Source organism: Sceloporus occidentalis, unplaced genomic scaffold (assembly GCF_023333645.1).
Source record: "Sceloporus occidentalis isolate IW3139 unplaced genomic scaffold, rSceOcc1.0.p SCAF_1, whole genome shotgun sequence".
Lineage (NCBI taxonomy): Eukaryota > Metazoa > Chordata > Lepidosauria > Squamata > Phrynosomatidae > Sceloporus > Sceloporus occidentalis.
In genome coordinates, this window is record NW_028316981.1 from 21,526,504 (window position 1) to 21,543,004 (window position 16,501).

At 42.8% G+C, this 16,501-nt stretch overlaps 1 protein-coding gene across 2 annotated transcripts; it reads left to right on the top strand.

Moving 5' to 3' along the window:
- The first annotated feature begins 1,195 nt into the window (after positions 1-1,195).
- MRPS18B (mitochondrial ribosomal protein S18B) lies at positions 1,196-16,014 on the top strand. 2 transcript variants are annotated; one of them, XM_089515738.1, is made up of 7 exons: positions 1,196-1,314; positions 6,199-6,349; positions 8,569-8,666; positions 9,186-9,254; positions 10,964-11,030; positions 14,703-14,762; positions 15,667-16,014. In XM_089515738.1, the coding sequence occupies exons 1-7, from the start codon at positions 1,222-1,224 to the stop codon at positions 15,879-15,881; spliced, it is 753 nt and encodes a 250-aa protein (XP_089371864.1). In that variant the 5' UTR covers positions 1,196-1,221; the 3' UTR covers positions 15,882-16,014. The 2 variants fall into 2 exon arrangements, with proteins under 2 accessions (XP_089371864.1, XP_089371874.1); XM_089515748.1 differs by lacking the exon at positions 1,196-1,314 and adding an exon at positions 5,616-5,718.
- Positions 16,015-16,501: the final 487 nt, after the last annotated feature.

Sequence of the window (16,501 nt, forward strand, 5' to 3'; positions counted from 1 at the left end):
CAAAGTGGTCTCAAACGCGATTATTTCTGCAGTGTGTTTTGGACCATAGCTGTGTTAGTCTGGAATATCAGTATCCATTTTGTAGCACCTTTGAGACTGAGGGAAGGAAGTAGTATCATAAACTTTGCTAGACTTGGCTGCATCCACACTGCAGAATTAACAGAGTCTGACACCGGTTTAACTGCCACAGCAACATCCTACGGAATCCTGGAATTTGTAGTTTGTTGTGTCCCTGGAGCTCCCTGACAAAGAAAGCTAAATAGCTCACAGAACTATAAATCTGGGGCTGCAATAAACTACACTTCCCAGAATTCCACAATATTGAGCCAGGGCAGTTAAAACGGTCTCAAACTGGATTATTTCTGCAGTGTGTTTTGGATCAATAACCCAACGTTTGTTTTTTGGTATAGGTTCTTGTAGTTAATATGAATAAAACTCAGTTTAGGTTTATAACTGAAGTTCTTGTAATTAATGTGAATAAAAGCTAATGTGAATGAAGTGCTTACAGTTAATGTGAATACTGTAAATAAAATGGTAGAATTCAAAGATACAGCCGTGTTAGTCTGTAGAACCGTGGCCCCCAAACTGTGCTCTTCAAGGGAGTTTGGACTTCATCTCCCAGAATCCCAGAGGATTGGCCAATATGGCTGAGGCTTCTGGGAGCTGAAATCCAAAATCTCTTAAACGGCACTGCTGTAGAGAATCAGTATGTAGAAAGATTTTGTAGCTCTCCCAGGGGTCCCCAAACTGTGCTCTTTAAGAGAATTTGGACTTCAGCTCCCAGCAGCCTCAGCCATGTTGGCCAATAGTCTGGGGTTCTGGGAGCTGAAGTCCAAAACCCCTTAAAGGGCACAGTTTGGAGACCACTGCTTTACATACTAGTTCTACAGACTAACGCGGCTATATCTTTGAATTCTACCATTTTATTCACATTAGCTACAAGAATTTCATTCCTGTTAGCTTTTATTCACATTAACTACAAGAACTTCAGTTAGAAACCTACACTGAGTTTTATTCACACTAAACTACAAAAGCTTCAGTTATAAACCTATATAAAGAGAGCACAGCTTGGGGGGGGGGGGGGTCAACAACAAGAGCTCTTTCCACACTAGATAGAACTACAATGGCTTGGTTCTCAAAGGGAGGCCTAGAAACTTTTCAAGGTGACCTTCAGGCGCCAGGAGGACTGAGGCGCATGCGCAGAGCGGTCTGCCTCCTAAAATGGCGGCCGCCAGGGCTTCAGCGCTGCTAATTGGGGCTGCTGCGGGCCGTTTGGCTCTCTGCGCGGCTCATAAGAAGCCCTTCTGGCTCCAGGTGAGGAAATGGTCCTGCTTTATCCAAGCTACCGCCGAGGGAGGGTTCAGAAATGCTGTGGTTGCATCCACACTGGAGAAATAACCCGGTTTGGCACCGCTTTAACTTGTTGTCTGGCTCTTTGCTATGGAATTCTGGGAGGGCCCACAACAAACTCCAACTCCCAGAATTCCATAGCAAAGAGCCAGACAACAAGTTAAAGCGGATTTGTAGTTTAGTGAGACATTTTTTTAGCCTCCTCTGTGCTGCTTCTTTCCCTGCTCGAAGTGGATTCCAAAGGAAGCATCTTTTTTGTGTTCCAAATACAGTAGGCGTTAAATTTCCTGGACTTTGAGAACCTGCCAGTGACCTCAGGAGCTTCAAGCCTGCAATAAATACCCATCCATACCATCTGAACTGAGACCAAAAACAGCAAAATACAGATTTAGTATTGAAATCTTCAGTGTTTTCCCCTCCTGTATGATTTTTAACATCTTTGCCTGATGAAGAAGCCAGTGTAGCTTCGAAAGCTTGCAACATGTATATTGTGCATTCTGGTTGGCCTGATAAAGGTATCATTGTTTGGATGTTACTGGGTTTGCTATATGGCCAACATGACTGCCCCTGGATGTTCCTGCTCACAGTTCATTTGGCTTCTCTGGCTGGTGGAGAAAGAGTCAGGGTCAGGCAGTGATGCAGTGGCAGAGAGAGGATGGCAGTTTGTCAATGTCTTCTCCTCCTGTTCACTGGGCGGGAGAATCTGTGGTGCTTCAGATTGTCTTGGGCTCCAGTTCATACCAGCTACTTCTGGGCTGAGTGGTAGTGAAGGAAATTGGAGCAGAAATGCTTCTTTAGACATATGTAAAATTCAATTATATAGCCATGTTAGTCTGTAGCATCAGTACGTAGAGAGATCTTGTAGGAACTTTGAGACTAAGCACTCTACGCTGTCCCTTTGAGCACTGGATCAGGGCCACAGCAACTGCATGCTGCGGCCCTGATCCAGTGTTTTTCCGGCCCAAAATGAAGCGGCAAAATTCCGTTCCTTTTTGGGGTGGAAAAAGGTGCCTTTTCCATTGCAGCGGCAGCTTTGTCGTGTTTCTGTGGCGGGTGTAAACTCCATGACGCCGCCTACCGTGTGGTTAGTGGGCGGCATGACGCCGGCTTGGGGGTGGCTTCGGTACCCCACAGCTCGAAGCCAGCGTTTTTTGCTGGTCTGTTTCGGCCCGAACTGAAAGAAAGAAATTGGCAGTATGAACTTTCATAGACTTCAGTCTACTTCCTTAGATGCATAAACTTTTGATCATGGTATATCCTTCTGGACCACCTCTCTGGGATGGGACTTGGTACTGTTTTACAGTGGCTCTGTTCTTTCCTGGAGAGGCAAACTTAGAAGGTGGCGCTGGGGGACTCCTGCTCGACCTCCTGGCCATTGACCTGTGGAGTCCCGCAGGGTTCTGTGTTGTCCCTATGCTATTTAACATGTACATGAAGCTGCTGGGAGAGGGCGTCCAGAATTTTGGGATGCGGTGTCATCAATATGCAGATGACACTCAGCTCTACTACTCCTTTCCACCTCAATCCAAGGAGGCTGTCCTGGTCCTAAACCAGTGGTTGTAATCAGTAATGGACTGGATGAGGGCAAACAAGTTGAAACTTAATCCAGATAAGACAGGTGCTCTTGGTCAATCAGAAGGCAGATCAGGGAATAGAGATCCAGCCTGTGTTAGATGGTGTCACACTCCCACTGAAAACTCAGGTTCACAGTTTGGGGGTACTCCTGGACTCATCTCTAAACCTGGAGGCCCAGGTCTCTGCTGTGACCAGGAGTCTTTCGCACATTTAAAACTTGTGTGCCAACTGCGCCCGTTCCTTGAGATGCCAGGTCTTGCCTCAGTGGTACATGCCTTGGTTACATCACGTTTGGACTACTGTAATGCCCTCTACATGGGCTGCCTTTGAAGAGTGTTCAGAAACTTCAGCTGGTCCAGAAAGCTACAGCCAGGCTGCTAACATGGGCAGGTTATAGCGAGCACCCAACTCCCCTGTTGAAAGAGCTCCACTGGCTGCTAGTCTGTTTCCCAGTGCTGGCAGTGTCCCATAAAGCCCTATATGGCTCAGGTCCAAGCTATTTCTTACATTGTATCTCCCTATATGAGCCGGCCTGGGCTCTGAGATTTGCAGCGGAAGTCCTTCTCTCCATCCCACTACCATCACAAGCATGGTTGGTGGGGACAAGAGAGAGAGCCTTTTCCGTGGCTGCCCCTAGACTCTAGAATTTGCCCCCTTCTTTGATGGCCTTCCACTGACAGGCAAAAACCTTCCTCTTCAGACAGGCATTCAAAACAGAATGCTTTTAAAGAATGGCCTGGGTATTATATTGTTTTAATGTGTTTTAAGCATTTTTATTTTTTAAACTTACAGCGCGCCCACGTTATACGTGGGTGCACTTTACACGGACTTGAGCATACGCGCTCAAGCCACGAGGCGCGCGCGGGGCGGCGTGTCCCATTCAAATTAATGGGGCGCACGCCCATGGCGCCCTGCACACTCCCATGCCACCGCACACAAGCCCCATTCAAATGAATGGGGCTTGAGCACAGGCAGAATTCGCCTTACGTGCGGGGGGTCCGGAACGGATCCCCTGCATAAGGCAAGGGCCCACTGTATTTGATATTTTAGTATTGAATTTATTTTAATTATTGTAGTAATTTCATCCTATTTTAATGTACTATTTTTGTATGTTTTTACCTGTATGGTTTTTTTAAATGTTTTAAGCCACCCTGAGTCCCAGTCCTGAGAGAAGGGCGGGATATAAATAAATATAATAATATAAATGTACATAAGTTTATTTTGTTAAGACCATGGCAGTCAGGAGGGTTATTAAGTTCTTCCTTTTCTGTTCCTTGTGTTACCATAGTGTAGTGGTAAGTGCAGCAAAACTGATCAAGTATTGCAAAGATGCCTAAGCACTTCATTGAAAGCCAGCCGTGGTTAGTGTCAGGTCAGATTTAACACAATTAATGCTGAAATAAGACAGAGGGAGAGAGTGCAAGACAAAGTCACCTCCACTGCTTTACTGACCACTACGAGATGGCAAAACTGTATTTGTAGTTGGCTGTTAGTAAAGCAGGTAAACTCAAAATGTTATTTTTTTTAAAAAAAAATTGCTAGTTTTGAGAATAAATTGGAATGATTTTATTGTCTTTGTATACTGTATATACAAAGACTAAGGAATTCCAGAAGAAAATCAGCATATGCTTTATAGACTACACTCGTTTCTCCACATTTGCGGCTTTGACTTTTGCAGATTTAATTATTCACTGATTTTATTAATATGTTCTCTCTAGGAATATCTAGGTCCTCCAGCACAACACTGTGGTCAACTTTAACCAGAAATCGCACGGAAGAACCAGGGATTCCTAGAGAGAACATTCTACTAGGCATTTGTAGCTCCTCCAGTGCAATTCTGTGGTCAATGTCTGGCAGATATTGACCACAGAGTTGCACTTGAGGACCTAGAGATTCCTAGAGAGGTGTTCTCTCAGGTAAAAACATAGTGTTTTTGTTATTTGCAGTTTTTCCACATTCACGAGGGTCCTGTGTCCCTAATCCCAGTGGATGTAGAGGGACAAGTGTATAGCAAAGTATTTGACTGCATAGATCATGAATAACTATGGACGACAGATAAAGACATGGGGGTGCCAACACATTTGCTAGTCCTGATGAGGAATCTATACTTAGGACAAGAGCTACTGTTAGAACAGAATTCAGAGAACCAGAGTGGTTCCCAGTTGGCAAAGGGGTCAGGCAAGGCTGCATTCAATCACTGCGTTTGTTCAACTTGTATGCAGAGAATATCATAAGAGCAGGTTTAGACTCAGAAGTAGGAGTGCAGATAGGAGAAAGTAACATCAACGATCTAAGAGGGAAATAGACTTGGAACAATTACTAAGGAAGGTAAAAAAAGAAAGTGCAAAGACAAGTTTAATTCTGGACATAAATAAAACAAAAATAATGATCACAGAGGAACTATATAAATTCAACCTTGACTATGAGGAAATTGAAACAGTTAAAGAATTCCCATACCTTGGTTCAAACATTGACCAGAATGGAGAATGTAGTCAAGAAATCAGAAGACTAGGAATGGGAAGGGCAGCTATTAACTAGACAAGATCCTAAAGTGCAAAGATACACAATTGAACACTAAAGTTAGAACCATCCAGTCCATTGTATTCCCCATCACCACGTACAGATGAGAGCAATAACAAATATATTTCTATACCTCTTAACAGTGTACAAGCACTCCCTAAGCAGAGAGAGCTGGACAGTGAGGAAAACAGACAACAGGAAAATTAATTCTTTTGAGATATGATGCTGAGGAAGAGCGCTGAGGATACCATGGACAGCCAAAAAGACAAACACGTGGGTTCTTGAACAGATAAAGCCAGAGATTTCCCTGGAAGCCAAGATGATCAGATTAAGGCTCTCGTATTTTGAGTGCATCATGGGAAAGCGTGACTCATTAGAAAAGACAATAATGCTAAGAAAAGCGGAAGACAGTAGAAAGAGAGATTGCATGCCAGATGGCTAGACTCAATCAGGGAGGTCATCGGCATGAACTTACAAGACTTGAGCAGAGCAGTGGAGGATAGGGGGGCTTGGAGGGGTGTCATCCACAGGCTCAGTATGAGTCAGATATGATTCGAAGGCAGTTAATAAAACCAAACTTTATATTGAAAAGTCAGAGGAAGCTGTTGGCTCTCCAACATAAAACATGTCCTTAAGTGTTTTTTCAAAGTTGCTCTCATTTACTAGAGCTCTGGTATTTCTGTACTATGTCAGTACTGGTCATGCTGATACCTGGCTTTAATGCTTGCCTTGTTTTGCTTTGTCTTCCCTTAGAAAATACCCAGCTCACCCCCCCTGCTATCCAAACAATTGCCTTCCCACCTTTACAGCACAGAGGTCAGCCAAGATGGATCCACAGAGCCCATTGCTTTTGACACAGAATCACGTTTTAAAGACAAGCCGTGGGAGTACCTGGAGAGTGAAGGTATCTGGGGGACATAAAATATAGCAGTGAATGGTGTGTGTTTGTGAAGGAGTGAGAAAAGTGTGCCTTGTGTGTTTTTGTTTATGTAATTCAGACACTTGAATCCCTCTTTTCTGCCTACACACAACTGCGGGCAGCTAGTAGAACAGGACATGAACAGTACAGAGAAATTTGATCTGAGGAAGTAGACCAGCTCTACAAAATCTTATGCTACAACTTCTTTCAACAGTTAGTCCCAAAGGTGCTACAAGAGCCTATCCATACTTGTAGTACTGAGGATGTTTTTACATGGATAAGACTAGATAGGATGGGTAAGACAGTGGGCCCTTGTTATCCGCTGGGGTTTGGTTCCAGGACCCCCATGGATACCAAAATCCGTGGATGCTCAAGTCTCATTAAAACAATGGCATAGAAAATGGTGGCCTTCTATAACATTGCAAAATCAACTTTTGCTTTTGAGAATTTATATTTCATACCTTTACCTTGAGAAAATAGAAAAAGCACTTGCTTGAGTAGTGGGCTGCACTGTAACATATACTTTGCAGTTCCCTTCTCATATGCAGTTCTGTATCGTATATTTATTGTGTTGTCAGTGTGCCCCAGATTTCCTCAGTCTGGTTACCTCCAAAGATGCTGAACAACAGATTTCATGCTAGGTGATGTAACGAGTTGCGGTCCAACACAGCAACTTGGTGTAAAAGAGAGTATGTGAGGGATGAATCCCTGCCCTCTGGAGAGCTTACTGTCTAAATTTAAACAGTGAAGGAGATAACGGTGGGGGTGGAAAAGAGAAAGGGTTAGGCAAGGACAACATGGGATAGACGTGAACAAATGGTCTTACCATGTTCATGCAGGAAACAGAATTGAACAGCTAAATCATAATTTTTAATGGATATAGATTTTCATGATCAATTGACTGGAAATATGCACTATGTTGAGAGTTCAAGGCAAAGGGAACGGCAAGGAAGAAGGAAACAGTCATGCGACTGGGATGAAGATAGGAAGGTTACCAGCAGGAAGTGATAAGAATTAAGAGGCGGAGGTAAAACACTTGGAAAGCTTTAAAGACAAAGCCTGTAATCCTGTCCATGTTTAAGTGGGAGCAAATCCTATCATTCATAGAGAGGCTTACATCTAAATAATCAAGAACAGGATTGCACTAAAAGACAATGAATTTGAGACGCAAGAAATAATTCTAGTTTTGGAGACAGCAAGCCTGCTTTGTTTAAAATGAATGTCAAAAGTGACCTAGCCCAATATAAGTTACTTTTCCCCTTTTTCTTTGAGTAAACCAAGGATGAGCAGATTTACAGACTTGCTAAATCTAGCTGTCAGTTTTTTAAAAAAGGAATGAACCCCAGGTTAGGATTAAAGCACATTCATTTCAGACACAGGGTTTTATTTTCATAGATAAAATTCTTCTGAACTCACAGTACTTTCTCACAAACACCTGTACTGGGTTACCCTGAGCTGTCTACATTCCAATAACCTAAATTGGGTGAGAAGTCATTTCTTCTTTCTCTTGTAAAACAGTTATAAGTTCCCTTGGTGATTGACCACAAACCACCCAGAAATCTAACAATAGATTCTGAGCCTTCTGCCCACAACTGATAAACTAATAGTGCAGTTTTCCATCACATACAAGCCAGTGAAGCATGGACGTCCTAGTATCAGGGCTACCCACTCCTCTCGGTTCATTCCTCTGAAGTAAAGGAAGTGTGTGTGTGCGCGCGCATGTGTGCGTGCCTTTAAGTCCCCTGTTTGGACTCCTTCTCTTAGGCAAGGAATAATACTCAGAGGTTGTTTTGCCAGTTCCTTCCTATGAAATAAAGACTAATGCACTTGGTATTTGTTAGTGGGTTTCCCATCCAAGTACAAACCAGAGCTGACCCTGCTTAGCTTCCAAGATCAGACAGATTCTGGTGCCTTATAGGGTATTTAGGCCACATACTTACTGAAGAGTAAATCCCACTGAGATCAGACTGCCTTCTTTCCAAGGATGTGTAAGTAGGACTAAGCCTTGCTTCTGTCAAATTACTTTGAGGGAGTGACACATCTCCTGTGATGTACAAAATCTAGCATGTTTGTGTGAAGTGGATGCTTAGTTTTCAGAGAATAGTTGAGTTTAGGGTAATAAAACCTTTTGATGTGTTTTGGAGATCATTGGTAAAATACTACTCTGAATGACTGGCTCTGCACTTTCTCTCTTTCCCATTTAGAATACATAGAACGATATGGCAGCAAACCTGTCTGGTTTGGCTACAGGCGTAATCACAAGGGTCCAATTCCACCACAGAAGACACGGAAGACTTGCATTGTGAGTGCCAGAAGTTGTAGGATTCTGAAAAGAGTGTTAAGATTTTCTTTAGTGTGCTTCATCCCAAGAAGTCAAGATAGTATAGTGATTGTTTTGTTTTATTGTTGATTTAAGTCACACTTAAAGTAACACGCTATCCTCAGAAATGTGGAAATGAGTCACAGTATAGTTGGGATGGGCAATTGAGAGAATATTAAATGTTCTCCTGTATTTTACACTTGATGAAGCAATTGAGGTCCTAGAAAGTAATGTTAGTATTTGATGGGCCCTGCATTGTGGGTCAGACTGGGTATCTTTTTGTTGCCTGTCACATTTTTAGTTTGCTTTAAATGGTAAGGGGAGGCATCCATGTTTTGACTGGGCCTGATGGAAATGAAACTAATGGAATATTTATGCAAGGGATGACATTGTTTATTTGTTTATATAAAGAACTGCAACTCCTTCCTTTTAATATATTTGCAGTACATTTTATGATGTTGGGCTGACTAACTGATATTCAACAACATTTTTCTTCTGTAGAGAGGGACACATGTATGTGGGAACCCCTGCCCCATCTGTAGAGACCAAAACCTTTTTCTGGATTATCGGGTAAGAAGAACAAGTTTTTTCTCATTTAGGTATTGAAATACATACCGTATACAGTAGAGATTCGATTATCTGTCCTTCGGTTATCCGACGTTCCAAATTATTCGACGTCTCATGGTTCTTCGTGTGCACTCACGAAGAAGCATGAGACGTCGGATAATGGCAGAGTTTTCCTCAGCCTGAAGGGAGTCCGCGGACTCCCTTTGGGCTGAGGAAAACCAAGCTTCTGAGAAGAGGCCTGGGCCGAGTGCCCAGAGCTCTCCTCCACGTGGCTTGGATTTCTTCAGCCTGGAGGGAGTCCACAGGCTCCCTGCAGGCTTAAGGAATCCAAGCCGCCGAAAAGAGGCCTGGGCTGAGCACCCAGACCTCTCCTCCATGTGGCCCACGCCTTTTTTCCACGCGACTTGGATTCCTTCAGTCTCTTCGGGCTGAGGAAATCCAAGCCTCACCGAGGAGAGGTGTGGGCTGCACGGAGGAGAGGTCTGGGTGCTCGGCCCAGGCCTCTCCTCGGCGGCTTGGATTCCTTCAGCCCGCAGGGAGTCTGTGAACTCCCTTCAAGCTGAGGAAATCCAAGCTGCGAAGGAGAGGACTGGGCTAAGCATCCAGTCCTCTCCTCTGCGGCTTGGAACCTCGGCCCTCTCCCAGCCCTGGCAGACTCCCCCCCCCCCCCCCCCCCGCAGCCAAGCCGGGGCAGAAGCCACCATGGAGGAAGCCGGACTCAGGAGGTAAGCAGAGAAGGAGTGAGGGATAGAAGGAAGAAGGAGGAGGAGAGGGGAGGGGTGGTGAGGGACTTCTGTTTCCAATGGCGGCACACATACGCGTGTGCCATCATTGAGAACAATGTCTTGACCCCTCCAGATTATCTGACATTTTCGGTTATCCGATGATCAGTCAGCCCGTTTATGTCGGATAGTCGGGACTCTACTTTATTCTCAACTATAAATTGACCTCATGTTTAAGTCAAGGTCAGGTTTGGGGGCCAAAATTAGATTTTTCGTGGATAGGTTGAGGGTAAAACTTGGAGGCTCCTTCTGTGTGTATGTGTGCATATGGCAAGAAAGACACTCTGACGCTTTTTTGCTTCATCGTTTCAGCTTTCGTTTCAGCCAGATACGTGGGTGGGAGAGGGACTCTTAAACCAACTTCAGTATCAATGTGTCATCCAGGACTCTTACTGCTTGGCTCCAGAGAGAAATAAACCCCTCTCCATACTTCATGGGGAAATCTGAAAGAGCTGTTATCACATTACCATAGTGACCCATAAATAAGTCGACCTGGGATTTTGAGGTCAATTTTTGGGCATAATTTTTTAGATTTATAGACGAGTATATCTGGTAATCCATCTTTCAACTAGAAGAAATGGTTAACTAATAACAACAATAACATCTATTTGATTTATTTGACAACAACAACAATGTGAAAGCGAACTGAATTTTGAGAATGCTGCATCAAAACTCAGGAAGGATAATGAGAAGAAGGAAAGTAGCCTTCTTCTGGAAGGCATTTAAAAGCTAGTAGGAAGGAACTGGGTAAATTTCTCTAGGGAGGATATTCCATGATTTCTGGCCATTGCACAAAAGTGTTAGTCCCATGATGTCATTTCTTGGGCTCCTGATGGCATAAGACAGGATACTCAGAAATAGGTTGAGTGTTGCATGAATTCTCCTCTGCTTTGAGATATGTAAAATCTAATCTTCCCTTTCATCTCACAGAATGTGAAGCTCCTGGAACAGTTTATCTGTCCCTATTCAGGTGTCATCTATCACCCAACACACACAGGTAAGTTTCCTACTGCCTTCCCCTGTTTAACTCACTACCCTTATGTCATCTTTCTTTTGAGGTTTCTGAATTTGCAAGGAAAATAGATAATTCTATATCTGTTTTGTTCCACTAACCGTGGTCATATTATTAGCAAGATGGCATAGTCCTCCCCAAATCCAGACTTTGGAACCTTCCACAGAGGGAGGACTGTTTGCCTTGTGTTGGGTGCTTCAAAGTCTACAGCCGGCTCTTTGTACTTGTGGGGGTTCCACTCTGGACCCCCACAGGTGGATGCCAAATATCACGGGACTTCAAGTCCTACTCTTCTCAATGGTGGTTTGACATGCCCACAGCCACAACATGGCCACATGCATGCACCACCATTGAGTAGAAAAGGCAGGCTATCCATGCATGCTCCAATCCATGGGTTGCAAGTCTGAGGATAGAAAGAGCTGGTTGTACATTGTTTCCTAACCTTGATGATGTTGAACAATATTTCCTTTTATCCTCAGCCAGACTGGTGAATTGATGATGATGATGATGATGATAATAATAGTAATAATAATATTTATTTATGTATATTCCGCTTAATCACTTGGAACCCAAGCGGATGAGGTTATGTAAGTCAAACGCTATCTGAAGAGTCGAGATTGGGAAATGCTAGTAGTCTTATGGACAGACCAACACACTTCTTAAGCTGCACCTCTTTACAGAATTTGCAGAGCTGTTATAGAACCATTGGTATGTGAAGAGTGAGAGGCATGAAATAGTTGTGTAACAATTACAGATTTTGTAGGAGAAACACACAGAAGTCTTTTCCATTTCTTTCCCATATTGGGAACACTGTTTGAAAATGATTAGAAGTAGATTCAGGAAAGAAAATAATTTATTCATCCAAGCCATAATTTATTTTTATTTGCTCTTTATTTATATTTGATTCAAATTAAAGTCAAAATTATTAAATTAAAAGCACATCTACTATAAACAAATTGAAATAAAGTAAACTAAAATACCACTGAAAGCAGATCAATAACAAATAGATTATTTTAGAAGTCTTTTGCGTAGTAGCCAGGCAGTCAACCCACCTGAATATTTTATTTATTTGTTTATTTATTTGATTTCTGCCCCGCCTTTCTCCCCGAAGGGACTCAAGGCAGTTCACAAACAAAATCTAAAAGCATAATACAATAAAGCAATTAAAATATCATCTAAATTAAAACCATGCTACCAGTAAAACTATGATATAACAAAAAAAGTTCTGACCACTATAATGAAAGTTCTGCTTATTATACACTGAGATTTTGACTGACACCTTTCTTATTTCTGCTTCTAACAATAGTGAAACCCTCTCCATGCATACTTGAATAGAGTACACTAACCCCGGCTGCCTCTGTTCCCTTTTCTATCACCTTCTATGTGCAGAGGCCAGCTTTCTGTAGTAGAGAACCTCCTTTATCTGTAGAGTGTTTCCAATTGCTGGGAACAATGGAAAACCAGGATATGAAATTATGTGGAAAGTTACATAGGACAGAATACATCAGAAATTCACTCTTTGCATGCAGAAGGCAAGAGAAAAACATGTTGAGCTGGATTAGGCTAGCATGTGTATTCTGTTCAGTTTCAGAAAACTTGAAGAGTGCTTCCATCTCAGGACTTTCTAGGATGTCTCAGTGAAACTTTCATTTTCAGTTAATAGTAATCTTTTGGAAACAACAGCATGGGAGGGCTAGAATTGCTCATGGTTTTCCTGGAATTGTTTAGTTGGTTTTTTCAAAAACAGGATTTTGAACTAAGTGGAGCTTTAATCTGATCTGTCAGAGTTCTTCTTGTGTTAATTTATTCATTTTTCTGTTGGCCTCTTGAGAGTTTTCTGTAAGCTGGAACAGTTTTTGCCACACAAATAAACTTCTGTGGGGGTGGTTATGCTGTGTAACAGTGTCATGACTGGGGAAAGGGTGATATCTCAATGTTAGAGAACACGTTTTGCATGTAGCGAGCCCTCAGTGTAGTCCCTGGTGTATCCAGTTGAAAGGATCAGGTAGCAAGAATGACCTTTCTTTGCATAGAACCCTGAACAGCTGCCAGTCAGAAGAATGAGTGCTGAGTTAGATCAACAAACCAAATAAGGCGGCTTTCTTGTTTCCCACTTACGAAATATAACACTTAGGGCTTACCTAATGGAGCATACAGTATTAGTTTATTTCTTATTCTAAAAAGGTACATTCTTCCTTTCTATTTACATGTCAAAGATCACTGATTTTAACAAACCAACAACAGTACATTACAAGACAATTTCTAATTAGGCCCTCCCAAAGCAGACAAGCTTTGTGTTTATTAATTGGTTATGATTGCAGCTCAAGATAGGCCTTGGAGAATAAAAAATTTTGATGGAGGGTTTTAAAAATAACTGTGAAGGTGCATGGCTACTGTTTCTTGACAGCATACAGTGCGCCTTTGCCTTAGGCGGGGATCCGTTCTGGACCCCTCCACGTAAGACAAATAGTGCGTATGCTCGAGCCCCATTGAAAATAGTGGGGCTTGTGCATGACGCGTGGGGCGGCGCATCGCACCATTGCAACCCTGTTGGCCCGGCTTTCAGCATAAGCTGAAACCCACATAAAAGGTGCCACGTATGACATGGGCGCCTACTCTCCTGAGCTTGATTAGGACTTTCCCCTTGAAGACGAGTCTTTGTAAACAACCACTGATGTATTTATTGTAACTGGATGTATTTATTGGTACTGTTGGATTTTATGATTGTATTGTATGTTTTTATCAGGTTGTAACCCCACCTCGATCCATAGGGAGAGGCAGGGCAATATAAATAAAAAAATTATTTTATTATTATTATATTATGCATGTGGGGTACTGTTTCTGACTGAAAAGATTCTGGTGGGAAGCCAACTGCTTTCTGACAATAAGGACCTTCAATAGGACAGGTTTGTACAGGTGAGTCTGCTTTTGGGCATATCCAAAGTATTGCATATAGCAGTGATGGAGAACCTTTTACAAACCAAGTGCCCAAATTGCAACCTGGACACCACTTATTTATTGCAAAGTGCCACGTCCCTCTGGCTTTCTAGTGAGAAACTCTGGCAAACTCTGTGCTAGGGCACAGGGATCTCCTTTGATCCCTGTTTAATATGAATGTAAAAATATTTAAAGAAGAAAAAAAATGAGAAAGGGGCATCTCAAGTGTCTAAAAATCTCTACAAGTAGAATTCTCACTCCCCACCACCATCCTTAAATAGACTCAAGGATTACTCCTGCCCCCTCAGCCTAGACTCACATTTCCTGCCATCACCCCACAAACATGGCCAGGCACATCAGTTGGAAAACAGGCAGCAAGAGCAATCCTCCTCTCAGCTGCCCCCTGCAATATGGGAAGAGAGGGAAACTGAGCCAGGGATTACATTGAGGGTTCTCTACATGCAAAACTTCATCCTCTCCTCCCTGCTTCTGGCCACTATGTTACTAAGAGGAACAGGGAAAAAGTGTGTGGTAGTATGAGTGAAATTTCTCCAAAAACTGCCCAGTATTCAAACATGGTCCTGTGATGAGGAGAAAATTACATTTTTCTGTCAGAAGCACGTAATTTAAAACATCATATTCCAGTATTGAGTACAAGTGCCTTCACGTAACACAACAGACTTCTTAACACATTGAAACATATCTTTCCTTCCATTGCAGGTGTTTGCATGAAGAAATACAAGCTACTGACCAAAGCCATTCAACAGGCTCGAGAGAATGGTGAGTAGGAGGAGGTTGGAGTTCTGGTGAGAGCAGACTTAGATGGAACTTCTAAAGTGTATGAGAGCACGAGAAGAGCCATGCTAGTTAGACCAAATACTGGCATCTCTCAGTCTCATTTCCTGTCTGTAATACAGTGTTTGCCAGCTGCAGAATGACATGCTGGGAGAGATAGAATCTAGTCCCAGTAGCTTAAACAGGAAACTTATCAAACTGGATCGTGACAAATAATAGAGTTTAGCGGGGTGCTGGCTATAGGACTGGGCTGGAGAAACCTTTCAGCTAATGCTTATTTTCCTGGGCCAGAGAGTCAAAGCTGTTCCATTTTTTAATATGTACAGCTTGGCAGTGGTGTTGTGCAAATAAGGCCATCTGGGACTACAACAGTAGCACTTACATGCTCATGTTCCTCAGCAATTGATATTGTGGCATGCTATGGTATTGTAAATAATACATAGCCATCATGACTAATAATCATTTCAGGTAACCTGTTTTTCCTTACTCATCTTGGGGCCTGAACAGACAGGTCAAAATAAAGCTGTGTCAGGTCACTATGGAGATATGCTGTTTAAATGACACATGCATCTTAAGAGGCCAGAAGCTGCGCTAAAGCTGTGCTCCAATCCTTAGGACTGGAGCGTGGCTTTGTCATGGCTTCCAGCCTCTTAGGACACATGCATAATTTAAACAGCATACCTCCAAAGTGACCTGAAGCAGCTTTATTTTGGCCTGTCTGTTTTGGCCCTTGATTACCCTTTTCTGTACAACTGTGTTATACATGCAGCCTCATCCATACACCAGATTGTAGTATGAGATGGAAAAGCAAGGGTGGTGGTCTCTCTATTGAGATATTAGGAGGGCTGTCCTCTTTCTAACATGTCTTCTCTCCTCCCTGCTCCCCTAGGCCTTTTATTCTTCTCCATCCCCTTCGTGAGTTTCCAATATGACGATTTCAGCAACCAACATCCAGCTGTCACTAAGACTGCACCATCTCCAGCTCTTCAGAGCAAAGCTGCATGGTATGGGTGGTATGAATGGCATCAGCCCCCAGAAAAGGAAATTAAACGGATCAGGAGGATTTACAAGGACTACCTGAAGGAGGAGAGCGGCCCTCCTTGAATCTATCAAGTAACAATGGACAGAATTAAACATTTCTTTGGGGATATAATCACCCCTAAAAATCCTGTGAAGGGTCTGCCCTGTTTTCTCATCTCTTGTGTTTTCTGAGTCAATAAAGTGAAAGGTCCTCTCAGTGACTCTGGTGTTAGAACTTATCTGAAAACATTTGACTGAGTAAATGTATGTGGGTGAGTAGGAAGTGGGGAACAGCACAGAACCAATGCAGACAGTGCTTATTAAAATTCACCAAGTCCTGCTCCCTATTACATTAAACAGCTTATTCAGCCTGTCTTCAGTCTGTCACATTTCTTCAAACCTTCAACCATTCCCTTTCCTTTGCCAGTTTTCACTCTAATACAAAACATGATATGTAGCCCATAGTAAAGCATCCAGTCTGTGTGTAGAGTGTGTAGTGGTTTAAACTCTGGATTATGACTCTGGACATCAGGGTTTGATTCCTTGCTTCAGCATAAAAGCCCACTGGGTGACATTGGACAAGTTATACTCTCTCAGCCTCAGAGGATGGCAATGTCACACCCCCTCTGAACAAATTCTCTTTAGGGTCACCATAAGTAAAAAATGACTTTGAGGCACACAACAAGAAAAAAACATAATCTCTG

Bases quoted from the DNA above. Each gene is read 5' to 3' on its own strand.
- MRPS18B (XM_089515738.1), top strand. From the start codon at position 1,222: ATGGCGGCCGCCAGGGCTTCAGCGCTGCTAATTGGGGCTGCTGCGGGC. The intron at 11,031-14,702 runs GTAAGTTTCCTA...CTTCCATTGCAG, and splicing joins CTATCACCCAACACACACAG to GTGTTTGCATGAAGAAATAC. The intron at 14,763-15,666 runs GTGAGTAGGAGG...CTGCTCCCCTAG, and splicing joins TCAACAGGCTCGAGAGAATG to GCCTTTTATTCTTCTCCATC.